This window comes from Lutjanus erythropterus, chromosome 22 (genome assembly GCF_056507025.1).
Source record: "Lutjanus erythropterus isolate fLutEry1 chromosome 22, fLutEry1.hap2, whole genome shotgun sequence".
Lineage (NCBI taxonomy): Eukaryota > Metazoa > Chordata > Actinopteri > Lutjaniformes > Lutjanidae > Lutjanus > Lutjanus erythropterus.
In genome coordinates this window covers 1,410,656-1,437,161 of record NC_139338.1, presented here as the reverse complement: position 1 = coordinate 1,437,161, position 26,506 = coordinate 1,410,656, and the positions used below count along the sequence as shown (strand labels likewise).

The 26,506-nt window shown below is 37.3% G+C and overlaps 3 protein-coding genes across 3 annotated transcripts; 2 read left to right on the top strand and 1 right to left on the bottom strand.

The window, feature by feature from the left end:
* Positions 1–1,689: 1,689 nt before the first annotated feature.
* On the bottom strand, positions 1,690–9,058 carry tmbim4 (transmembrane BAX inhibitor motif containing 4). Its single transcript, XM_084711138.1, has 7 exons — positions 8,870–9,058; positions 7,594–7,702; positions 5,347–5,452; positions 5,216–5,249; positions 5,010–5,127; positions 4,858–4,903; positions 1,690–2,447 (listed from the first exon to the last, which is right to left on the bottom strand). Exons 1-7 carry the CDS (start codon positions 8,961–8,963, stop codon positions 2,241–2,243), a joined length of 714 nt encoding a protein of 237 aa, XP_084567264.1. The 5' UTR covers positions 8,964–9,058; the 3' UTR covers positions 1,690–2,240.
* Positions 9,059–14,047: 4,989 nt separating this feature from the next.
* Positions 14,048–17,083, top strand: LOC146306377 (beta-2-microglobulin-like). The gene is made up of 3 exons (XM_084710963.1): positions 14,048–14,207; positions 15,935–16,207; positions 16,938–17,083. Exons 1-3 carry the CDS (start codon positions 14,141–14,143, stop codon positions 16,949–16,951), a joined length of 354 nt encoding a protein of 117 aa, XP_084567089.1. The 5' UTR covers positions 14,048–14,140; the 3' UTR covers positions 16,952–17,083.
* A 2,155-nt stretch (positions 17,084–19,238) lies between these two features.
* LOC146306376 (beta-2-microglobulin-like) lies at positions 19,239–25,409 on the top strand. The gene is made up of 4 exons (XM_084710622.1): positions 19,239–19,450; positions 23,384–23,656; positions 24,867–24,905; positions 25,008–25,409. The coding sequence occupies exons 1-3, from the start codon at positions 19,390–19,392 to the stop codon at positions 24,878–24,880; spliced, it is 348 nt and encodes a 115-aa protein (XP_084566748.1). The 5' UTR covers positions 19,239–19,389; the 3' UTR covers positions 24,881–24,905; positions 25,008–25,409.
* The last annotated feature ends 1,097 nt before the right edge of the window (positions 25,410–26,506 follow it).

Genomic DNA, 26,506 nt, shown 5'->3' with positions numbered 1-26,506 from the left:
TCAGTCCTCCACAGCAGCAATGGGCCTGATTCCAAACTGTGGCCCTTTGCTGCACATCATCCTCTCTCTCCCCATGTTCCTGTCTCCATCACATCAGTTTTTATCAAATCAAGGCATGAATAGGCCAAAATACACTTTAAAAAAGTCAAGTAGAAATACAAAACTATCATGTTGTTTTGTTAAAAATTTAATGCAGCATGTGTCCACTGAGGTCTGAAAAGAAATCACAAAGCATTCACTGGTTTTATTTAAATCAAAAGACAAACAGTAAGCAACTGTATGACATACATATCTCCCTTCCACCCTCAAGGTAACTTCACTGTGATCAACAGAATCTCTATAAATTGGTCTCAGTGAAGTACAAATAAAAATATCCAAAAATATATATACCAAAAATATTCACCCCCTTTAAGTCAGTATTTTATGTCTCTAAGCCTGTTGGTATATTGTCTGTATTCTTTTGCAAAAAACTTAATTGTAAAGTCATTTGTTCCTGCTGTTGTTCAGCAGAATGAAATTTGTACGAATAGCTAAAAGAAGTTCCAGAATAACAAACACACATTTGTAAACATTTGCCCAGCAGCCTACAGCATGTGCAGCAGCTATGGCCCTTTGCTGCATGCCATTCCCTCACTCTCACTCTCCCTCCCCCTTTCTATGGAAGTCCATTTCTGCCACTTAAACAAAAAATAGCCCCATGGTAAGTCATAGAGAGATTTTTTAAAAAGTCAAAATTATGACCTTTCATCTCATAATTTCAATGTTTTATCTCATAAATTTGACTTTTTACCTGATACGTTCTTTTTATCTTATAAACGACTTTTTACCTCATAATTTCAACATATCTCATAATTTAAATTTTTTAATCTCATAATTTCAGCTTTACTTAATAATTATGACTTTTTATCTCATAATTATGGTTTACCATGGGGATATTTTTTCTTTCAGTGGCAGAAATGGGCTTCCATAATCTCCTGTCTTATCTTCTGCTGTCATATAAATTAAGGGCATACACACCCCCAAAACCAAAAAGCTCTCTGATAGGTTCCATCTAGAAACTATGTCAAGCTTTATTTCCACAACTGTGACAGCTTCATAAAGAATGTTTAATAACATCAGTTAAAGAGCAAAATGTAACAAACCGAAATGGCAGACAAACATCAGCTATTAGTTCAATACAAAATCAGGAGTCACTTACAGACATATTGTTAAAAAATGAAAAACACTGCATTTGGCCTTTTGATTAAATAATTTATTAAGAATAGTTTAATCAAATGCCTTCATAACATTTACCCATTGAGATTATTCAGGAGATAGAATCACATATTATTTCTCTACAGACTTCACATTCAATTCTTCACTGACTTCATGTTTCAATTCTTTATCCCAAAAACTGTACACTGTTGCATTTACACCATAAAACATGTACAATCACAATGAATATGCCCATGCATACTTTAACTTTGTTAAAAATGAAAATTCTTGTCACTGTCCTGCTTGTATATTATTAACAGATGCACTGATGGAATGTAAAGCACTCATTGTTGACAACATTAAAAACCTTTTACAATAAATTAAGTCTGAGAATAAATGAGTGGCAGATCTGAAACAGAGATACAGTTGGAAAAATATACTTTGAAAAATCCACTCCCTAAATGTGTTACAGTGTCACAAGCACAAAACCTGTTCCAGAGCTCAGTGTACTTAACTGGTGAAACTTGGCACTATAGCACAAAATATATACAGCATACAATATATATCTAGCATCCTCGTATTTTAAATGATAAAGCTGGTGAAATACCATATTTATCTTATTGTCACCAAACCCCTTGAAAAAAAAATCAAACCCAAGATCTGCTGGAAAGTGTCTGGCCAGGACAGACAACACAGGTTAAGCTTCAATTAGACCAGCCGGGGGTGCTAGTGGATAATTCAACTTCACCTCCATGAGCTGCCTCATGGAAACTTTCAGTTTCAGAACAACCACAACTTTCTTCTTATCGTTAGAATTAACTCAATACAAAAGCACACACAACTTGGGTGAAATAAACACAATCACAAAGTACAGACACCTGAATGAGTGTTTACCAAGCACAGACAGGTTTTTTTGTTTTCATAAAATGTCTTTTGTGGTGAGCTTCAGGACAGAAACACTCCGAAAAATGCAGGCTAATCACAGCTCTGTTACATCTGTGGATTTAGGACTGACAACAGAGTAGTCTGAAGTGCTGCTGCAGCTCTCAGTGCTTCTTCATTGAATCAAGGACTCTGAGGATGTGCAGGAAGAGGTTGACAATGTCCAGGTAGAGGTTGATGGAGGCCAGGATGTGCTCCTCAGGGGAGAGCTGCTTCATCAACAGATGGGTGTCATAGATGATGAAACCACAGAAGACCAGAGCCCCAGATCCAGCCAGGACCAACTCCGTGCTGTCGCTGTTGAAAAAGAACTGTGCACAGGGCAGAGTCAACAGGAAGCAGTAACAAGGCTTTACTGGTGTGTGTGGTGTAGAACTTGAGATCTGAGCCCAAACCTGGCAGGATGAAGTCCCTGTCACTGCCAACTCCTACACAGTTTGGTGCATCGGGGGAAGCTTGTTAAGAACAATGTCGGGCTATAATCGGGTTTGGCTGGGATATGCTAATGAGGGATGGGTCAGGTCGGGTTCAGACAGAATTTTGTTGGGTTTGGGCCTTTTAGGGCTCAATTTTTCACTCCTGTTTAAAGTTTTAGTATGATGTGTGCTCAGAGCTAACCTGCAACATGGAGGGGCAATTCTGAAACTTCACTAACTGGCCACATATTTAGTATCCAAGCATGCAGTATGCGGTATGTATTGTGTAGTATGCAAATTATGTAGTAGGTAGCATGCAAGAATGCAGTATGTGGTGTATGAACAAGCCTGTTCCACAGCCTCCACTCTTTGACAATGAAACTATTCATTGTTATGTTTCATTAATTCATTCCTTCACAGAATGCCACCTACCTCTGTAATGCACCTGAAAGTACAACAAGGAATCAAACCCAATAGCCAGTCATGGCAGGTTCATAACACTTGCTGAAGCAGTGGCGTTACCTGTTAGTTTTCATTTCAGTGCCCATATTAACAGGTTAGTGTCCACACAGTGCTGTTCACACATGTCAGACACTGTTCTCGCCACACTTCATCTAGAGATTCGGTGGCTTGCCTATTTTTACTGCACAATGTGTGCGACTCTCAGCAAAAATACACATTAAAATGTTCTGCTGACATTCATATTGACATTAGATCAAAAACAGGACACCTCTCACTACAGTTTCATTGTCTACATCTGTGCAGTATGTCACAGACATGAAAAAAATCAGGTGCAGGCGTCCCTCCCTCCTTTGCTGAACGAGGGGAACAATCACTGGTTCCATTAAGAAAACAGCTATTTGCTTCTTTTCAAACTCTTCTGCAAACGCTATGTGGAAATACAGAACTTTCAGCAGCTGCCTGACAGTGTTACAGTGTGACAGTGTTTTCTGTTTTTTTTCTTGTGGTCATGGTCTATTTGTTCTCTCACTTTCTTTTTGTCACATTTCTTTGTCTTTCTCTTCTTTGTTTGTTTATTTTTGTTTCTCTGTCTTTTTCTTTGTGTTTTTATCTTTCTGTTTTCTCACTAGTTACTCATTTCTTTTTTCCTTTCTATTTCTGGCTGCTCACAGACTAGCTTAAAACACAAACACAGCTTGCTCATTCATGTCAAGGAGGCCATTTTGTTGATGCCCTGGAACCATGACACAGAGGGGAAAAAACACAGAGCTGATGTTTAATATTAATCAAGGAAAATAGGAAACTAACTTCATCACTAAGTTCATCTATAAAATCTCAATCCCATGAAAATGCATTACATTTCTAAAGATAATACACCCAACTGTCTAAGATGTAGAACTGCAGAAGGAACATTCATACATATGTTTTGGCAGTGTCATCTGTTGAAACGTTCTTGAATTGCAGTTCATTTATTCACTAAATCAGTCCTTAAAATAGAATTTAATTTAAATCCTTGTTTGTATTTGTCAAATGAAACACCAGATTTCCAATTAGATCCAAAAATTCAGAATATTAACTACTATAACATACTAAGCAAAGAAATTTGAAAAAATTAATCCCATCTACTTTTCAGCTGTTCCTGGGCCAGTTATCAATTATCAATTCCTACCATTAGAGAGAATGACTTGGTCTCCATTATTTTCTTACTTTTCAAGAGGAGATCAAAAAAGGACTCAGACATTTTTGGTACTTTTTTTTAAAACCTGGACTTCATGGCCTGGAGCCTTTAGATACATACAATAAATTAGTTACAAGTTATTGTTGCCATTAACTTTGTCACTGCTTTTGTCCCATCTTTCTTTTTCCAAATTGTATTTATTTATTTTTCTGTTTTCTTTCCTTTTGCTCTGTGCAGTTCTAAGTATACTTTTTGGTGTTGTTTTTTTCTTTCCATTATTTGCTCTCTTGCTTGCTTGTCTGACAGTTTTGTTTTGTTTATTTGGGCGTATGAGGGTGAAGAAACGGGATGAGAGACGTGGAAACTTAGTGTACTTTATTATGATTGTACGATTACATATTGGTGCTGCCTTATGGTACATTCTTCGGAAATAAAAAGATGTTGAAAAAAAAGGAGGTCATTTTGTTGATGCCATGGAGCCATGACACCATGAGTTGATGTTGAATGTTAATATTATATCATTTGGTAAGGTGCTTCCTTCAAACTCATGCTAGTCATACCAGGCGCTCATATTTCACCTTTACCAACACACCCACGGCTATTGTCTGATTTTTATCTCTCACTTTTTCTCTCATAGACACATTTAGGTCAGGCAGTTCAACTTACCCTCATGAAGCCTGCAATGATGAGGATCCACAGGCAGGCAAACAGTCTGAAAGGACAGAACAGATCAGGTATGTTTAGTATGATGGTGGCTCCCTCTCCAGGAAGCATAGAGCAACTTTAATAAAACCACTGTGAAGCCAAGACACACTCACCCTGCTCCCATTTTGCTGAAGTCTCTCTTGGACTGGAAGGTGTAGGCTGTCAGGCCAGCAAACACAGCACAGGTAAGGAACAAGGCTTGCAGTACAGTGGAGTATTCATAGAAGGTCACTGTGGATAGAAACATTCTGCAGTCAGGATGATCTGCCAACAGGCTCAAAGGACACTAACTGACAAACTCCTTCAAAGAGTTACTTACAAGCTGTGGCCACAGAAACTGCTTCCAGCAGAGTCTGAAAACAACACAACATAAGTCAAAATGTTATGTTCTCTGAGCCGCTCAGATCAAACAAGTAACTAGTTAAGAGGCAAGAAACAACATGGGCTTACAAATGTGAGCAGCAGGTAGAGGTTAACTGGGTGCTGGTGTCTGTACATGGCCAGAGCCAGCAGGAGAACCAGAGAGCCCAGAGCCGAAGCCACAACCACCGCAGGACTGAGGAAGAAATCAGAAATCAGTCAAAATAGGACCAAACAAACATAGAGTTGCACTTACATACATACTGTTTGTGTCTAGCTTTGCAGACATTCAACCCCAATTTCAAAAAGTTGCGACGTTACGCAAAATGTAAATAAAAAACAGAATGCAGTGATTTGCAAAACAAATTTCAATCAATATTCAACTGAATACAATACAAAGACAAGATATTTAATGTTCAGTTATTTTTGTTAATATACACTCATTCAGAATTTGATGCCTGCAACACATTCCAAAAAAGTTGTGACAGGATCATGTTTACCACTGTGATACATCAGTTTTTCTTTTTACAACAGTCAGTGTTTGAGAACTGAGGACACTACTTCTTGAAGTTTTGAAAGTGAAATTCTGTCTCATTCTTGCTTGATATATGACTTCAGGTGCTCAATAGTCCAGGGTCTCTGTTGTTGTATTCTGTACTTCATAATAAACCACACATTTTCAGTGGGAGAGAGGTCTGGACTGCAGGCAGGTCAGTCTAGTACCTGAACTCTTTTACTATGAAGACATGCTGCTGGAACACGTGGATAATGTGTCTTCTTGAAATAAGCTGGGATGTCTCTGAAAAAGACCTTTGGATGGCAGCATATGTTGCTCTTAAACCTGTACGTACCTTTCAGCATTAATGGAGCCATGGATGATGCCATGGGCACTAACACACCCCCATACCATCACATATGCTGTCTTTTGAAGTTAGTGCTGGTAATAATCTGGATGGTCTTTTTCCTCTTTAGCCTGAAAGTCACAACGTTCATGATTTCCAAAAACAATCTGAAATGTGGACTCATCAGACCACAGCACACTCTATTACACTCAGATAAATTCAGGTCCAGAGAGGTCTGCACTGTTTCTGGATGTTGTTAATATATGCCTTTCTCTTTGCATGGTCTTAACCTGCATTTGTAGATGCAGTGACAGATTTCCCGATAATGGTTTTCGAAAATGGTCCTGAGCCCACATAGTATCCTTTATATGATATTTATTTGAGGATGTTCAGTCTTTTGTTGCACCTGTTCAAACTTTTTAGAAACGTATTGTAGACATCAAATTCAGAATGAGTGTTTATTTACAAAAAACAATAAAGTTAATCAGTTTGAATATTAGATATCTTTGCTCTGTTTTCAATTAAAGCTGGAAATATGCAAATCATTGTATTCTATTTACCTTTACGTTTTACACAGCATCCTAACTCTTTTGGAATTGGGGTTTGTATTTATAAATTCAACCCCACTGTTATGGGATGGCAGCCCAACTAAAACAGCTCACAATCTCAAAAAAATGTATGTATGCACTTATTGTTAGTCAGTGTGTTAGGTACAATAGATGGCAGTCGGCATGCCCCTAGTATGGAGAAGCAGAACTATCCCTTTAAAACACACAATTTACAAAAACAAACTAACTGATCAAAGCAGCAGCAGATCAGCACTCTGTGTTTTGCAGTCTGCTTGCTTTCCAGAGTGTGATATTTGGCTGATAAAACGGTGGTTTCCCATATGAAAAGTCTGTCTGACAGCAAGGTAAAGTGGTGAAAATATTCTAAATGTAGCGTACACTTTAACTAATACTGATTTTCTGGGGGCTAAATATTGTGGCTAAAATATATTCTGGTGATAACACTGCCCACAGCAGTACACTGCTTAGCTTGAGTGCACGTACTCTGGGTGTGTGTTGACTGGCATTTACTTTAGGTAATTCACTGTCCCTCACACAATCACATGTCAAATGATGCAAGCATTTAATAATGGTGACCTGCTGATAACAGCATGCATCCCTAACTCCATTGTTTAATATCACTGGCGGGAAACATGTTTTTGTGATTCTTGACTCTTTAACATGTTTGTAGCTGGTCAGTAGATAATGTACACTTTTGTCACCACCACAGACCAACAGAAAACATCAAACATCCATCCATTCCTTCATAGCTCATCTGAATTAGAACACAGTCACTTTCCAAAAACAAATAAGATGTTTTCTCTTTTGAGGTAGGAGAAATCTTAACAAAAGAAAAGTCCACGGCTCCCTAAGCTTTCAGGGTTAAGCAGCTCATGATGAAGCTGTCACTTGTCATCTTGGTCTGATGATAATCAGACCATCCTCACCTGGTGTGGACAAAGTCCTTGATTGTCTGAAAGAACATGAAGAGGGCAGACGTGGCTGTGGTCAAAATGATCTGCAGGCTCAGGAGGGTGTATACCTTCCTCAGGAAGTCTGATCAACAAAAGCAGTGGAGAAATAGCATTACACCAGCTCAATTTCAATGTACTTTAAATAAATATACTAATTCTACTACACTTAAAGTAGGATATCAGTGTACATTACTGCCTGACTCTTCTGAATGGTACGTTTGTATACTTTTTAACAGGGGTAGAAGTAACTGAGTTTTTTGGGGTACTTGCACTTTTTTGAGTAGATTTTCAATTCTGTACTTTTACTTGGTGGTAGTGGCTGGTAATTACCAAATGACATATTTGAAATTTCTTCGAAATTACACACAAATTTAATGGCAAGTGTGTAATAATTCACAAGAGTCATTTTTATGCAAGTATCTGGTAATTACCATTTCACTTATTTGAATTTTCTTTGAAATTAACTACAAATTTACTATGGTACTTGGTGATTACCACCCCTACATGAAGAGTGTACTTGCTAATTATCATGATTTACCATGACATTTCGGAGCACTTTTGGGGTAATTTATAAGAAATTTCACATATATTACCTGGTAATTACCACCTATTCACCGTGAAATTATGGCACCAAAGTAACTAATAGTAGTTGTACTTTGTATTTTTCTACCACCAGTACTTTTACTTGTAATTCAGTAACATTTTGCTAATGTAACAAAACTTGTACTTTAGTACAGATTTTCAATACTCTGTCCACCACTGCTGTTTGAAAGTATAATAAATTACACATACTTTCAGTGGTGACTTTTGAAAAGTACATTGCATCTGTCAACACACTGACTCAAGGTTGCAACCTTCCCCTGACCATGTTGCAACTGTCCCCATGGGTCTTTAATGGGATGGGTAATTAGCAGACAAGTGCAGGTTTAGTATGAAATGATTAGGTTGATGTAGTTCAAATGGTCTCGGAGTAAAATACAAACGTGTTGCAACCGTCCTCACTCTCCCCTACATCAACATGTTTAGACACATATCAATGCTAACAGCGTTGACACTAATGGTTCAACAGTAAGCTAACGTCATGTTTTAAGAAGAGTTATCCCGGCCAGCCTTGTTCTGGAAACCGAGTTAAATGGTTATTAAGGATAGCCATAATAACAACAGTACACGGGCAGTAATTCACAGTCATCAACAACTAGCATTAGCTAGCTGACGTGGCGGGGTGTTGTTATGACATGACTTTACTTACCCATCCGTATCTGGACACTAGCTGTAGCGACATTAGTCCCATAGTTAAAGTCGTCTTCAATAGAAGACCTGGGGTATTTTTCACTGCTCATCATGTTACTTTAGCGTTTCTCTGCTAAACAGAGACAAACCGTGACTGTTGAGATTATACGGACGAACTGCTGATGTTTAGCCACGCCTTTTTCAATAATCTTTATTGAACTTGTACAATGGACAATGCTGAGAACGGAATGAAGGGGTTCTAGAAAGGAACTCAAAAATCGCGAAACTCTCGCGAGATTTTTACGCACTGTTTTTACATGAACGCTATACAAACTAATTAGCCCTTCCTGACTTTCATAGTGTAACTTGTTATAACGTAGTTGGTAGGTTTATGGACTAAAACACTAGGTTTAAGTTAGAGAATGATCATGGTTTGGGATTGAAATGATCACTCTCGCGAGATCTGTCTGGGTTTTCCTTCAAGACACTACCAAACCGAATAAGTAAACTAAAACAACACGAAACAGTTACGCTATATTTAACCATTGAACGCAGTTCATTAATTTACCGTCTTTACAGCTGTCTTTACAGCTGTCAGTTCATGATTTTATTGTTCTAATATGTTTCTCAAAATCTTTATGAGAAATACAAAAAAGAGGAGGTGAATTTACATTTCGGTATATGAACTGCGTTATTACGATTAGCTAATGTCATAATTATCTAAATTTTATAAGCTGACTATTCATGAAATCAAGCAACCCAACTACTTAAATAAATCAAATGCAATCAACTTGTCACTTAGAGACAAAGCAAAAGAGTGTCAAACTTCAGCCTAATGACGTTCCAGTTTACATTTGAGTTATTTACAGGGTAAAATGTGTACAATTATATAAACCTGTGGAAAAGAAATAAAAATTCCTTCTGAACAATGCGCAGCAAAACATGTACAAAAAAACAAAAGAAAACAGGCTCTACCACTTGCCAGGGTGACTCAGTGACACGTGACCAACATAAGGGACACCCATAAGGAACCAATGGAAATATCACTATTGTTCCAAATACAGTAACCCTGTTAAGTTAAGCATCTTAATTTGCCAGGCCATGGGATTTTTTTGACTGTCATATATATGATTAATACAAACACTATTTTTTTTCTTTTTTTGTGAAAAAATATTCTTTGAAGATTTATATATATGAAATATATGTAATTTATTCAGGTTTTGGTTTGCTTTCATTTACTTGATTTCTAAGCATGCCGGAAAACAGCCTTGCCACAGATAAAACAATTAAAAAATGTATTAAAAACCTTCAAATCTAAAACTAACAAACCCTACTGATGACACATGTATAAAATGTAGTACTATAATCATCTTTGTTTTAAAATAGATTTTTATAAAGTTGTGTCCCAAATTTCCATCAAGTCTGACAAATTTTCATAAAAACATGATTTAATGAGGCATAAAAAGGATTAGCTATACCCGGCGCTAGCTATACCTTAAGGACCCCATCTCAATTCCTGGTTTTCAAAATGGCATTTGGCATGTCTGGGGCAGTACAGGAGTGGCAGATTGGGGTGGTGGTTCCCCTTTTCAAAAAAGGGGGACCAGAGGGTGTGTGCCAGTAATAGTGGCATCACATTACTCAGCCTCCCTGGGAAAGTTTACTCTAAGGTGCTGGAAAGGAGGGTCAGGCCAATAGTTGAACCTCAACTCAAAGAGGAAAAATCCGGATTCTGTCCTGGTCATGGGACGACAGACCAGCTTTTTGCCATCCAGTCTACATGTGTTTTGTGGATTTGGAGAGGGTGTATGACCAGGTTCCTTGGGAGACATTGTGGAAGGAGCATAGGGTGAGAGGGTCACTGCTCAGGGCCATCCAATCTCTGTCTGCCCAAAGCAGGAGCTATGTCTTGGTAGCTCTTGGTAGTAAGTCGAACTCTTTCCGGATGAGGTTTGGCATCTGTTAGGGCTGCGCCTTATTACCAATTCTGTTTGTGATATTCATGGACAGGATCTCGAGACGTAGTCATGGAAGGGAGGGGTTATAGTTCAGTGGCCTGAGTATTGCAAAGCTGCTTTTTGCAAATGACATGGTTCTGATGACATCATTGGTCTGTGACCTCCAGCACTCATGGGATTGGTTTGCATCCGCATGTGAAGTGGCAGGGATGAGGATCAGCACCACTACGTTTGAGGCCATGGTTCTCAGCAGGAAACTGGTGGATTTTCTACTCTGAGTAGGGAATGAGTCTTTAGACCAAGTGAGGGAATTCAAGTTTCTTTCTTCGTGCTGTTAAGCTTTCTATTTTTCAGCAAATTCACTGAATAATGTTTCTATCAGATATTTTAAAAATGTAGTTGTTTTAAAAATGTGTATTTTGATTAGTGTTAAGGATGTTCAGGGTCTGTCTTTCTACCTCTGTTCTATGTGTGTTCGGAGCTGACTGTGGACATGAGTTACTGCAGTTATGTTTATTACTGTTGAGATGCCTGTGAGGTAACAAAAAAAAAAAGGGAAAGCCTACAAATCCCAGAAGGCCAGTGCAACAGGTGGCCAGGTGAGACATCACATCCTGCCATTAATTTGGTGGGATGGCTGATTTGATAATTGAACACAGCCGGCCAAGACGCTGAGTCTTGAGAGACCACATGACACACACTCAGGGAACGTAGCAGCATTTTCTTTTTTTGCTTGACATCATAATGTTAATGAAATGTTAATGTAGTTAATGACTCAGCAGCTGTGGGGCTCCAGATGATCTCACACAATGGACACACACCCCTCTCCCTCACAAACAACCTCTGAGCGACTGGACTGGTTGCTCACAGGAGCCAGAAGTGCACCCTTCAAATCACCAAGAGAAGACAGCCTCGTAGGTGAGCCAAACTGGTTCCCGACAGCAGCAACTGCAAGCATGGCTGCCAGCTCACTCTCCTCTGTTTCATATCAGCTTCGTGTGTGTTCTTTCTTTTTGTTTCTTGTCTCATTTTACCAAACCAGTGGCAAGTTCTGACTGTGGACTTGTTGCAGCTGTGGCATCAAAATTTGCATTCAGAGAACTCTGAGCAACTTTAAAAAAATAAAATGGCTACTGACTACAACTGCTGTGAAGTTACTTTGTTATAAAAACAATATGCATTACGTTTTTATGGACAACATACCAATACTGATATAGACCAATGTAGCTGTGGCCATTATCTGGCCCATAATATCAGTCCGGCAATATATAGGTTGGGCTTTATATAACTAAACTAAGGCTATAAATGCTTTTTTAATTTACTATTTCAGGACCAATACAAAGGCAATTTCTACACCCCCCAAAATTGGGAATTATTTTCCTCTCCCTCTATTCATTTCCATAACCTTTTTTTTTATTTTGTGACTTGTCTGGTTTGAGTGTGTGTTTGCCATGATGTAATTTTACAAAGTTTCAAATTAATTATGAAATTATTTTTTAATACATATTTCATGTGAATACAATTGTTTGTCAAATTTTATTTGGCAATAGTAAATAAAAATAAACATTTACAGGGTGTGCTGATGTTCAGTGTAATAGCCTATGTGCCTGCTAAGCGGCGCTGGTTAGTGATGCTTGAGAAGTGTTGAAAAAAGGTAGAAGAAGAGGTCTTTATTTTTTGAAACTGGAGTAAAGCAGCCATGGGGGAACTTGTCTTTTATTCATAATATAAAACCCTCTACACAGAGTGATAGCAAGTATTATAGGGGCTAGTTTGCATGGATTTTAACACAGGTGTGCCTTTGGTGCTAAAATTTGAAAACCACTACATTAGAGTTTGTTTATTAAATTCAGAATTTAAAAAGTAAGTAGTCTTAAAGGGAAATCAACACTTGATGTCCAGTCAGTGTTGATGGCAAATGTAGTCAACCGAACCAATTAAAGCTGAGTCTCCAATAAATCATGATCAAATAAATGCCCAGCCTTAAGTCAGTATTCTGACTGAGTCACACACTGATAGGGGAAATCCAAAGTCATACAAAGAAAGTCATAAATGCAATGAGAAATTCTCAGAGCAGAATGTGCTGCGTTTAGCTCATCAGTCAGTCAGTGAGGATTCAGTGAGTAGAGTTGAGGATGGATTATTGGCCTGAGAGAAGGTTCCTCAGTCTGCTGACCGGAAAATGTGATCTTTAATTACTGTTACAGTGCTGCTCTTCAGTTTTGTGACAATTTGATATGATTTTTAAAACAATATGTTTATTTCCTTTTTAACACAATTATGAGACAGAACAAGTACATAATTATAAGAAAAGACATATCTTACAAAAACTTAATATTCTAATATACTAAAGTATAAGTAACAGAGGCATAGAAACCACAAGACAACAAATGCTAATAATAGTGACAAAGAATGTATTTTTAAAAGGGAAATTAAGTAATATAAATAAATAAATTAATCAATTCAATTAAACAATAAAACAACAACAATAATAATAATAATATTGAAATAAAAATTGGGCAGAAACAACATTAGCAGTATCTAACAGCTGATAACTGGCAAAATGGCTCTGCACTATTTATTATTTGTCTACATTTAAATTTAGTTTTTGATTGTTCTGTATTTATTAAAAGTTAGACTTATTTGCCATTTCTCACAGAGAGTAAAGGGTAAGAAAAGTCGCTCATGGATCTCTCATGGATTCCCATTGTCATCACTTTGAAGCATATTTTACACACTAACATTACCCAGTAGTCAGGTCCCAGTTGTTTTTTTTTTCAGAGGTGTCACTTTTCCTTTTCAGGATACAAGTTATCTTCTCCATAGCACAACAATTATTTATTCCTCTGAATATTCTTCCATGATAAGGTAAGTGAATGCTTTGCTTGGAGAAAACACAGATAAGCTTGTTTATGTTTTTTTCATATAACTGTGGTGGAGGGATGTAACACCAAAATAAACATTTTAGGATCAAGGGGTAGCTTTACAGCTAGGATTTGTGGTATTATTCATAAAGATGTAATGTTGACTTGTTCTGAGTATTATTCCAAAGAAAGTGCGAAGAAAAATGCTGTTTTATTGCAGGTGCTGACTGTGGATCTTCAGGGAGTTTCCACACACCTTCCCTGCCTGTAACAAACAAAACCTATTTTCTCATATTTTACCTGGTAACAGTGTGATGGGAATTATTGATTGGCTGGTGTGGTGCAGTGGGCAGTCTTAGACTGCTTTGTTTGCTGCTGTGCTCTACTCTTTCACTTTAGTTTAGCCTTGTCGAGGAAGAAGGTGCATACTTGTCTGTGTCATTCGAGCGCCAAAAGAAGAAAGAAAAGATGAAGTTTGTTGTCTTTTGTCTGGCTGCTCTGGCAGCTGTCGCCTGCTCCCAGAAGACGACACACAGTAAGTAGGCCTTCTTTTTTATTTATTTTTTATTTATTTATTTATTTTATCTGAATGCTTTAACTTGAACCATACCATTTTACTGAAGAATCACCAGAAACTGCATGTCAGGTAAAATGTATCTCATCCTTAATGTCTGCTTGTAAACTACATCACAGATTAATGAGCCTCAATATGTTTGATAGTCAGAACACAGAACAACAGGCAGTGAAGTGTGCCACTCTAATAAGTTGCTGGTGATCTGTTACAAAAACAGAGTTAAAAAAAATGGAAGATCTAATGTTAGAGTCATATTTAAAAGAGAAATGATACATTCTGAAAGAAGTGTCGTGTTTTTCCTTCGTTGGAATTCCCCTCAAATGTTTTGGCTTACTTTCGATTTCCTGTAATAACCAACTGTCCTGTGACAGCTCCCCTCACTGGCTTCAGAGCATTACATCACAGCTCATCCCTCAGTCCTCATGCTGAATTTATAACTAATAATTGTCATGATAATAATCATCCTAAATTATAATAATAATACATTCTCGTGATACGTACACAAGTTCCCATGGAAAACATACTGATCGTGTGTTTTATGGAGAGTCAGGAGCAAAGCTTTCTGTGCGTCATTGTTCAGTCAGTCAACAATAAATCAACCCTCAGCTTGGTTGTGATTAGTTTCATTTTTGTTTTCCCTTTTTTATGTGCGGAGTTCACTTAGTTTATATTTGCTCACATCTCTGAGGACAAACAAGTTTATAGAAAGAAATGTCTCCATAGTGAGCATCCAGAACAGCTTGAGTCACTGAGGAACTCTGCTGGACAGTTAGGAGTACAACTAATGCAGCCTGATATTTAAATGAAAAAAAAAAAAAAAAATGCTCATCAAAATTTCCCAAACCCCAAAATGACGTCTTCAAATAGTTTCTTTCATCAAACCAGCTGTCAAAAACTTTTTATTTAGTATCATAAATAACAAAAAAGGAACAAATTCTTACATTTAAGAAGCTGGAACCAGCAAAAGTTTTACATTTTTGCTTGAAAAAGGACTCAAATGATTAATTGCAAATAATTTTCTTTCTATCAACTAATCAGTTATTCAACTAATTGTTAGAAGCTGAACTTTATCAAAGAAAAGCTATTCCTAACAACAAAAAATGAGCACCTATGGCAAAATATTCTCATTTCTCATCATTTTCTCCTTGTGTTTTCGTACCACCAACCACAAAGTGGAGTCCTTTCAGTTTTAAGCTCGCTGAGACAGTGTCCTCTACAGGCTCACTCAAATATTGAATTTATAGCCTATGGGTCAACCAATATCATCGGCCCGATATTGACCTATTGCAGGTCATTGGTATGAGTACATATGTTGTCCAGTATGCTCCTATGTGAAAACATAAAGGCAAAATTGCTTTTTTGGTATATTTGTGTTTCTTATTTATATTAATTTATAATTTTTATAAATACATCATTGAAAGTTTAGTTTCAGAGACCTGATATCATTTTGAACAATAAAGTTTATTGTTAAACTGTAAAATATCTGGTGTTTCTGACTCTTGAAGGATCACTGCAAATACTGTGTGTTTATGGATACATTCTGTGTATTATATTCTGTATAAAGAGAATAGGTCAATATGTTGATATTTTTACTCCCAAATATCTGTATCAGCATCAGTCCCCAAAATCCAGCATCAGTTGTGTTTCATGGTAGTTTGACGTCATTCCTTTCTCCATGTTTTCTCTAGCTCCTCCTAAGGTTCAAGTGTACAGCTACTCCCCAGGAGAGTTTGGGAAGGGGAACACCCTGATTTGCCATGTGAGTGGCTTCCACCCCCCTGACATCAACATCCAGCTCTTGAAGGATGGCACAGAGCTCCCTGGTGCCCAGCAGACTGACCTGGCCTTCAAAAAGAACTGGCACTTCCATCTGACCAGGCACGTGGCCTTCACACCTCTGAGTGGACAAAAGTACATCTGCAAGGTCACCCACGGGCAGACCAGTCATGAGTACGCCTGGGGTAAGTTCAGATCAGTTGAAACCAAGGTGTGGTCAGAAAAATCTAACTGCATGTAAAGAGAAAGATTAGGAAGAACCAAATGGCTGAACACAATGATAATAATCAGGGCTTGGTGATATAGTTGGTAAATAAAATGCTTCATTTCAGTTGATATCAGTAATTACTGATCGTTTTTAATTACCTATTTTTAATAAAGACCAGGACAAAAAGTGACTTTTAATTTAACCACTTTATTTGTCAAAGCACACAGAGAATATTTACAGTGAAAAAGATACTTTTTTTTAAACTGCTATATTTTCATACTGTCTACACTCACTCTCACTCCAAGCTGTTTCCGTTTCTCGTGTCACATGTCGGCATGTGATCGGCTCAATCATCAAGGGATATGATTGGCTGTTCATGAGCAAAGGCATATCTGTTATGAGCTTTTCTAGCAGTTTGCATTTAAGGCATTTATATGAAACTATTGAACACTGAATAATTTGCTATTGTGACAGATGGAAGTCTTTATTGCCCCTACACACCACTATTGTTTTATTGCCCCTAATGGTAACAAACTTCAAAACATTTGGAGAGCACATTCCTGAAAAGGCTGAAAAATTCATATCAATGTTATTTTATTAATATTTTTTTCATTGAATAGAAGGGCCAGTGGTAAATACAAATGTTGCTCCACCAGCTTTTATGAGACTGATAAAATCTTCTGTATGTTTTTTTTCTTTTGTTGCAGAGCCTAACATGTAATCAGATGGCCTCAGCTACAGCAGCGTCTGTCCTTCACTGCTACAATCAACAGGACCAACCTTCTCATTTTGCTTTTCACAAATCCAAATCTCAATGTCATATTAAGGGGACTTTTCACTGACTATGTTAGTAGATGAGAGTGTGGGGGCTGCGGGTTAAGTAGTGTGTTTAGATTGTTAAGATTACTTGCAACTTTTCCAGCTTTTGATACTGAATATTGTGTGTATATAAAGCAGATGTGATAAAATGCTTCTGTTCGTTCAGTTTCTAATATTTGTTTCTATACACAAACTGCTCTTTGTTTAGTTTCAGTGACTTTTCTCCTATTTAAATGAGGCAAATAAAAAGTTGCTGAGACTAATGATAATATGAATTAGGCATTCTTTGTTGACTACGTATAAGTGTGTGGAAGTTTGATTTACTGTTAAACACATTTACTACTAAATAAATGCCTCTGAAAAATTCCTTCATGTCTTTATTTTTCAAACACAAACCTCTACGACAGACACTTTTTAATTATAGCAATATTGATCATTATGCTACCCCATCTTTATGGCGTTATTGAGTAGACAAGAGTAACACTTCAGCGCTCCATTTCAGGAGGACAAAGAAGTCACAGTGTAAACATTAAAGTCAGTCCCTTAGAGTCTGCCCATTCAGTTTAAATGAGACACATGTGACCTATATTCCATACATGGTGGGCTTCACTGGGCCATCTGGTGCTCATCTCATATATGTCGTTTAATTTGTCGTAATTACTCATTATTCCAGGTAGCTTTTAAAGTTGGATTGTTTTTATCGGGGTGAAAAATACCACATAATTCATGTATATACTGCCTCTGAAGACAGAAAGAAATCTCAGTTATTTAACAGACTTGGAGAACTCCTTACAGTTGGCTTCAATCTAATTTTATGTGGTGATTTTAATACAGTTACATCAGAACATGACAACAGCTGTCCGTTTTGGTTTTGATTGTATTTCTATGCTGAAGTGTTTATAGGTGTTTCTATAGTCTTTGTGTAGCAGAGTGGTTCTACAAGCAGGTCAGTGCATCATTAGATGGTTTCAGAGAGTTACAAGCTTCTGTAAATGCATCATGAAAACAATACAGCACGTACTGGTATTAGAAAATGTACTTTGTAATTTGTACTTTTGAATACGTAAGTATTTTCATAAACGTGTACTTCTGAATACTTAAGTATTTTTAAAACCAAGTACTCTAGTACTTTAACTCAAGTAAAATTTTGATTGAGCAACTTTCACTTGTAGTTGAGTAATATTTGAGCAGGAGTATCTATACTTTGACTCAAGTACTGGGGTTGAGTACTTTGTCCACCACTGATCTTTATAGACCAAACAATAATTGATGAATCAAGAAAATAATAATTGTTAGTTGTAACCCTAACAGAAATTTAAGTCAGTAAGTTTTTATTTTTTATTTTTATTTATTTATTTATAGACCATTATCTTAAGTCACAATTTGCCTCAGGGCCTTTACAATCTGCACAGTGTGCGGCACCCTTTTAGTACTGTGACAGTTTATTTTCAGATAATCCAATGGATTTGATTATTCAGCCAAAGATGGGTTCATTTTCTCAACCCATAAATAAACACAGTAGACACCAACTCTGCACATGTTACGGCTGCACAATTAATCACAATAGCATAAAATTGCAATATGGCCAAATAATAATTGCAATATCCAAATCACAGAACCACAACCAAACTGAAGTTTTTTTAAAAAGGAAAAACGTGTGCAAAAACAGCATTAAAACAAATGACATTCTTTTTTAATTACCAAATTATGCAGTCTTAGCACATGCCAAGAATAATATTGTGATGGGTTAAAAGAAATAGTAATAATAATTATAAGAAGAAGAAGAATTTGGGTTAAACATTTAATGCATAAAAATTGAATACATTGTGTCTAAAATAGCCTGATGGAACCAGTCTGTAAAGTACCTATTAATAAATGCAAACTCCCCCCAACATTCTTGAAACAGCCACATGTGTGAGGAACAACAAATATTACAATTTACCCACAGAAATCATGAGCTCGTTGCTCAGACAGCTCCCACACACTTGAAACAAACATGGCGGAGCCACTAGAAGAAACTGCGCAACAGAGGAAACATGCCGGACTACTTTCTACCTAGCAACAGTGCCTTTTAATTCTCTTACTGGTGGAATAAGTAGCTATATAACGTAAGAGATGCACTTCGTATTTTGACCCAAGAATGCCGAAACTCGTTCCGGGGGCGGGGTTATCGGTGTTCGCCTCGTTGCCTGATTCGCCCTAGCGATTATCAGCAAGCACTGCCGTAGAGCTTCAAGATATTTTTTACTTTCGTTTTGGACCGAGGGTCAGTTTTATCGTCCTTTTCGACAAATAAACAGAAACCTATCTACTGTCTGGAGACCGACTGAAGGTGAAACCATGAAGGCATTTGTTCTACTCGGTCTGTTTTGCTTCCTGCTCCCTTCAATGGCCACTAATTGTAAGTATTTACTCGTATCGGCTTATGTGCCAATATATTCACAAATGGCGCTGTGTTATCACAAGGAAGTCTCTGAAACGTCAAGTAGGCCCCCGACCGAGCGTCAGGGTATATTTATTTATTGTTCATATTCCACCCAGTTTACTTCCACATAAACATGTGAGAATATCGCAATGAATAGCCCCCTTCAAGTATGACAAAACTTGACGTTCAGTTAGTTAAAAGTTTATGTTCATGTCGCCAAGGCGCTGTGACGTCGTTAAAAAACAGCGAAGCTGTGACGGTGTTGTGACTCCAGGCTGAACCCACCACAGCCGCTGGTTTCAGTTCAAGTTTATTATTGTATAATGACCTGTCTAAATGATAATTCTTACTGTTACTTAACAGACTGCGGTGAAGTGAGCCGTCTTTCGTCGTCGCTTGCTCAAGCCAGCCGCACGAACATTTTCAGTGCGCCCGTATTATGAAACTTACGGTTAATGCTCCGCGTCCACTCAGAAAGTCGGGACTACTTTTAACAAAGAGCGAGCTAACTATTTTACCGTACAGTAACGACACTTTCGTCCATAATTTCGGACAATGCTGGATGCAGTTGACTTCAGTACCATCCTGACTACTCATTCAATCAATATCAAGCATTGTTACTGTATCATTTTTGAGAAATAAAGCCTCCAAGCTGCATTTTTGGCCCAGAAGGTCTTATGCTCCATTTTTGCTGTACAGTAATGACACTTTGGTCCATAATTTCCGACAATGGTTGATAAAGTTTACCTCACCACCATCCTGACTACTCACTCACACAGTAAAAATGCTTGATACTGAGTGAGTGGGTAGTCAGGATGGTACTGAAGTCAACTGCATCAACCATTGTCAGAAATTATGGACCAAAGTGTCGTAACTGTACAGTAAACCTTGAACATATGTAAGCAAAAAAGGGATATTAAAGGGTTAATTTCTCAAAAATGACACAGTAAAAATGCCTGATACTGTGTGAGTGAGTAGTCAGGATGGTGGTGAGGTGAACTGTATCAACCATTGTCAGAAATTATGGACCAAAGTGTCGTTACTGTACAGCAAAAATGAAGCATAAGACCTTCTGAGCCAAAAATGCAACTTGGAGGCTAAAAAGGTTCTGTAATCCTGTAAAAATCTGTAAAAAATACCTAGGTAAAGAATGTCAGTATTTTTTCCATCACAGCAGGTCAGTGATCAGTGTTTCAGTGACTCTCTGTGGTTCAGTGAATAGTGTTTTATTTATGGCAGCCGCCACATTCAAAACATCGGCACCACGACATTATTTTCTATTTTTTGGAGCTGCGCACCTTTTTTGGTCATGTCTAGAAGGTAACTCTTTATTTGCACAACTCTCGCGAGATTTGTTTCGGTTATTTCTACTAAAATAATCAAACTCGCGCGATCTTTCGCAGGTCTAGGGTTCCCTTCTAGATACGACCCTCTCTGTCAAACTAATGACAGCAGACTGTCTGTAAACAGCACGATGTTACCCTGCAGTGTTTCACACAAAGACTTTATTTGTGTGGACACCCAGGTTTCGTTTGTCACCAATTTCGTCATTTTTATTTTTTAATCAGTCCGAGATGACGACGGTATCAGTGATTGGTTAGTGATCAGTCTGCCCTCCTCTCCTCCCTCACCTGTTCACTCTGCTGTGAGAAGATCTGAAAGTTTGTCACAGAGAAACACAGACTCTCCTCTTTTACATATAGGCCTCCTTATACCGTTGTTTAATTTTATAAGTGCATCTGGTTGGTGTCGATGTCACTAACCATCACGTTAGTTTCTGTTGTAATAAACTCTGTCATTAACAACAGTCTCCTCCACACGCCGCTTCTCTGCATTACCAACCGATTTTCGATTATTACCGATTCTCGATTAGCGATTATTGATTTTCCATTTGACAACAGTAACCCAAAATACACCACAAAGTTATTGCACCATTAAAAAAACAGTCAGTTGCTGAATTACTTAACTCTTTTATTGAGTACCAACTCAAAGCACTTCCTGTGTAGTGTAGGTGTAACTTCAGAATTATTTGTTTTAACTTGGCAAAACTTATTGTAGCTTTACTAGTTTATATACTGTAGAACACAGAAATGAACACAACACATTGTGTTGTGACTGATCAAGTTGTACAAACAACAGCAATTAAATGGAAGGCTTATAATTTTTCAGATCAGCAAAAAAGAAAAAAGTGGTGGGATTAGGGTTAAATTATTTTAAAAATGCACTCGTCTTTGATCTTTTTCTGTCTGTAATTATCACCATAGTTATGTAATGTAATAATAATGATAATAGTAATGATAATGGTAATAATATTAAAAACCTCAAACTTATACAGTGCTGTACTATGTATATACTATACATACATTAGATCATTATACACTGTACAGTATAATTCACAACTATGCTCTGTAGTCTGGCTCAATGTCCCGCCTACAGCACAGCACATCTGATTGGTTAGAAGTCATGATCGATCAGCAGACACACTGTGTCACAGACGGGGTGAGACAGAGCTGCACCGGTGAGCAGAGAGGAGCTGTGTAGAAGTTAAGACTGCTGATATCACCAAAGTTTCAATGAACATCACAGTTTTATGATCTGTTTCTTTGGTGATACCATAGTTACATCAGTGAAAAAAGTTATGGTCTGGATTTCACTCAAGGTGATATGACGGCTTTTAAATCAGTCGCTCTTCACAGAGATGTGCTGCACATAGCAGCATCTGTCCTGTCTTTTCACTGCAACTCTGCATTGAGATTTCAGTTATTATAACTTATACAAAAGTAACAGTGACAGTAAAACTATGATGCTCACATGTAGTCCGCAGATCACATGCGTGCCGAACCGTAGAGGGCAATCCGTACGGGACACGGGTCAACTGCAATCCGTTGCAGCCCTAGTTGGTTGCTCATTGCTGATTCTCGTCCATTTAACACTCCTGCTCGTACGCCTCACTCACTCTGGCCGCTGCACGCACTTACGAATTGGAACTGGGTGCGCTCACGTGACGTTCAACTTCCGTTGACCGTGGGATAACATTTTTACAAAATAAAACAATGCAAAAAATAATTGATTTTTTCGAAAATTTAATAATCGATTCATACTCTTCCATAACATAATCGCGATTAATTAATAATCAATTTTTTCACCACCTCTAATTATTATACATATGTACTGTAATAGATTAGAAGTAGAGAGAGAATAGAAAGACGACAAATCAAGAATTATGTACACAATGTGCATTGTGATACAAAAATATAGATTTATATAACTGTAAATGTATGACAGAGTGGACAGTAGAATTATTGCACAAGTTGAATTATTGCACTGTGTAATTGCACTGTTAAGTTATTGTACAGGGTTATTGTAGTCAGTCAGCAGTGCACTGCAGTATAATTTAAGAGTTGTAGTTGTTGACCAAAAATAGTCCAAGGGCCACTCAGAGGGAGGAGTTGTACAGTTTGATCACCACAGGCAAGAATGATTTCCTGTGGTGCTCAGTGGTGCACCTTGGTGGGGTGAGTCTCTCACTGAAATAAATAAATATCCATGAATACATTTTTAATTTGTCATTATTTTGATGCCTGAAAATTGAAAAAAAATACTGTATATTTTTTTAAGATACAATTTTGGGTTTCTAAAACTCAAAGACTTAAGTTTATCTAAAGAAGAAAGGTAAATAATCTTTTTAAACAGACCTACAACAATAAAAATGTTAAAAAATAATTGTTATTCATTTCCACATAATTTTTTGCCAAGGTCACAGAGATCCACTGGTGAGGGGTTAAAGAGCCGTACATGGCTCCGGAGCTACAGGTTGCAGGCCCTTCTTCTAATTAGTTCATTCCAGCCCTGTAACACATTTTCATCAAAACATTTCTGTACATATGTTGGTCTTCTGTGTCTTGGTAGCCGCACCCAAGGTTCAGGTGTACAGCCGCACACCGGGAGACATGGGAAAATCCAACATCCTCATCTGTCATGTGAGCAACTTTCACCCACCGGAAATCTCCATTGACTTGCTCAAAAATGGACAGAAGATGCCCAGCGCCAAGCAGACTGACCTGGCCTTCGGTGAGAACTGGCACTACCACCTGACCAAGCACGTGCCTTTCACTCCAAACAAAGGAGACCGCTTTACCTGCCAGGTGTCTCACATGGGAAAGACCAACCAGTATGACTGGGGTATGTGTCTGTCTGTCTACCGTCTTTGTCATTTATTGCCCTGACCATCACTCAGTACAGTTTGGCTAAATCAGGCTGTAGTCCTACAGTTTAATACTAATAATTAAGAATAAGAAGTGAAAAGACAACAAATAATTTACATAAACTTGTCCTGTTTACACATCACTGCACTATTTACATTATACAAAATGTACATACACTATGACCATGTGCAGCTTTATTACTTCACTATGTAATCTACTATAAAACAAAACAAACAAATCATTATAGACAGAAAATAAAAATGTGATCACATGTAGTATGAGATATGTCATATTGTACTATCATAAAGCTATTCGTGTTTTTGCCGTTTCCTGTCATGCTTGTGTTTACTTTCTTCGTCTCTCCGCCTCTTGGATGACGGGGATTCACTGTCCGCTGCTTTTTGTTCTGGTACAGCGTATGTATGATCCTCCATTTGTCAAAACTGTGCCAGTCAAGGTTCACAACGCTAAATGGTCTGCCAGCAATCGCCCGCGTCTATCCTGCCCGTCTACTTCCGTGTTTACGTTGCGGCGTCTACGTAGGGTCGCCATGGGCTTCCCAAGACTCACTGTTAGTGCAGTTTGTCCGCTCTGCGCTGCCGTAGACAGCGCAGGATGATGATCTCCGTAAGTCGACCCGACAGTATGTAACTATAAATGGCTATTTCTAAAGTAACGGGAACATATAGATTATGAGTTTACGTTGATTGATAATAATAAATAACATACGTATATATATATAATTTATGTAAATAAATTCCTGTAATTATTACACACTGGTCCTTTAATTCCAAAGAAAGAGACAGACTTTTTGTTTATCTTTATTTATTATTTTGTACTGTATTATTTGATTACTGTGTTATTTCTGACAGTAAATAACACATTAAAATCTCTAAAGAATGTTCATGTGATTTTCTACATTAGTTCATTAGTAGTGTTGAGTCATAATAATTGTGATAATCGTGAAACCATGATTATTCCTCAGACTGTAATCATACAATCAAAATCTATAATTGTTGCATCCCTACAAGCAAGATCGCCAACTCAGTAAAACTAAAAACAATTCAAAAATGTCAACTTTTATTTTAGTTTCTCTTTTCAAATTCTAAAAGCTTTGCAGCATCTAAACTGTCCAGATGTGAGAACAGGTTCTCAACTTTATTTTTCATAATTATTTCTCTCTACAGACCCAGATATGTAAGTTCTGTGCTCCAGTGTGCCTTCAGGTATGTTCCACATACATTCTCAATGTCATAAACAAGTTCATAAACAAGGAATCAGCACAGTTCTCACTGATGTTACCCCTTTTTTTTTTTTTATAAACACAGGTCTGGACCACAAGAGGACAGAAAGACTTCAACTTGGGTTCAGTTAGTAAAATTATGATTTAAAAATGTCTGTTGTGCCTATTGTGTGGCCCATGGTATTTACTGTTTGCTGGCAACAATTTTGAATGGTGAATGTTTAATAATTGTAATCTATCTATGTAAACTCTTTCTCTCTCTCTGTGTCGAAGTTGATTTCTGTTTTGCAGAATCATAGTTTGCTATTAGAACAATTAGCAGCATGGCAGGCTCTGCCACGTTGCCCACTTCATTTATTACACAAGTTTTTTTTTACAATAATGGTTGACATGAGCTCACACTTGCAGATTCAGCAGAAATATAGTAACATATGATCATGGTTGTCTGAGCGATGTGTATGACAGGCAGATCTGGTTATATGGAGGACAGGAAAAATCTGATAAGTAAATAAGGCTTAGTTATTAAATAATGTAAATAAAAAATAACATACATGTATAAAATGTATAATGTATAAAAATAATTCAGTAATTCTGGTTTTCTAGTCAACTGTGAGCCTGTAAGTTTGGATTGTCTACCTACAAAAAAAACATTTTGGGGATTGTCATTTGATTTAATATTCATTTGAGGAATATGGCTTTAACAATCATTTACATTGGTGATTGGAAATTTAAATGTTTGCATTCTTTTGTGTGTTTGATGCATCATCTGTAAAGTCTAAAAGATTTCTCTGAATTTTTGTTGTTAGTTGATTAATGTAAATGCAATTATTCTTCATCTTGTGATCATTTGTTTTTATTTTAGCTGAAGTTTATAATGCAAAATGACTCCAAAAACAGCACTTTTGTCTTTTAAAGTATATACTGCTAGATCTCAGTTTGGCTCATTTTATTTTATACAATATGATTGAGTAACGATGTTTATAACACATTAAATTAATTTGGAAATAAGTGTGAGAATGAGTTAGTCTGCCTGCTGTCATTTTACGGTAATGTTCCACTGAATGAGCCCTAAAATATCCTCCTTGTTCAGCTCATTGAATTCTAAACCATGTGGGCTTCAAAACATCAACATGTTGGAAGGAGAGGGGCTGTTTCAGTGAATCTGTTTCAGTGAATTGATTAATCAATTATTAAATTAATCATACTATTTTGATAATCAATTAATCATTTGAGTCATTTTATAAGAAAAAAAAAATCTCTGATTACAGCTTCTTACATCTTAAGATCTGGTATCTTTGCTCCTCAGAAATATAAACAGAATATTTCTGGGTTGTGGACAAAACAACATTTGAAGACATCTTGCACTCTGGGAAACACTGATTGGCGTTTTTCACTATTTTATAGACCAGACAACTAATTGATTAATCAAGAAAATAATCAACAGATTGAGCAACTATGAAAATAATAGTTAGTTGTAGCTCTGCTTGGCTGCACCTCAGACTCAATGTGCTGACTGACAACTTCTCTGCCAAATAAATAGGAACTGGGGGACAACCATTGTAAGGGTGTGTGGGACATTTGATA

What these genes read in the sequence shown, in the direction of transcription:
- tmbim4 (XM_084711138.1), bottom strand. Translation starts at nt 8,963, where the DNA reads ATGATGAGCAGTGAAAAATACCCCAGGTCTTCTATTGAAGACGACTTT. An exon ending in AAGGACTTTGTCCACACCAG is followed by an intron (nt 5,453 to 7,593) that starts GTGAGGATGGTC and finishes TTTCTTCCTCAG; the next exon opens with TCCTGCGGTGGTTGTGGCTT. An exon ending in TTCAGCAAAATGGGAGCAGG is followed by an intron (nt 4,904 to 5,009) that starts GTGAGTGTGTCT and finishes CTGTCCTTTCAG; the next exon opens with ACTGTTTGCCTGCCTGTGGA.
- LOC146306377 (XM_084710963.1), top strand. Translation starts at nt 14,141, where the DNA reads ATGAAGTTTGTTGTCTTTTGTCTGGCTGCTCTGGCAGCTGTCGCCTGC. An exon ending in CTCCCAGAAGACGACACACA is followed by an intron (nt 14,208 to 15,934) that starts GTAAGTAGGCCT and finishes TGTTTTCTCTAG; the next exon opens with CTCCTCCTAAGGTTCAAGTG.
- LOC146306376 (XM_084710622.1), top strand. Translation starts at nt 19,390, where the DNA reads ATGAAGGCATTTGTTCTACTCGGTCTGTTTTGCTTCCTGCTCCCTTCA. An exon ending in CCCTTCAATGGCCACTAATT is followed by an intron (nt 19,451 to 23,383) that starts GTAAGTATTTAC and finishes GTGTCTTGGTAG; the next exon opens with CCGCACCCAAGGTTCAGGTG.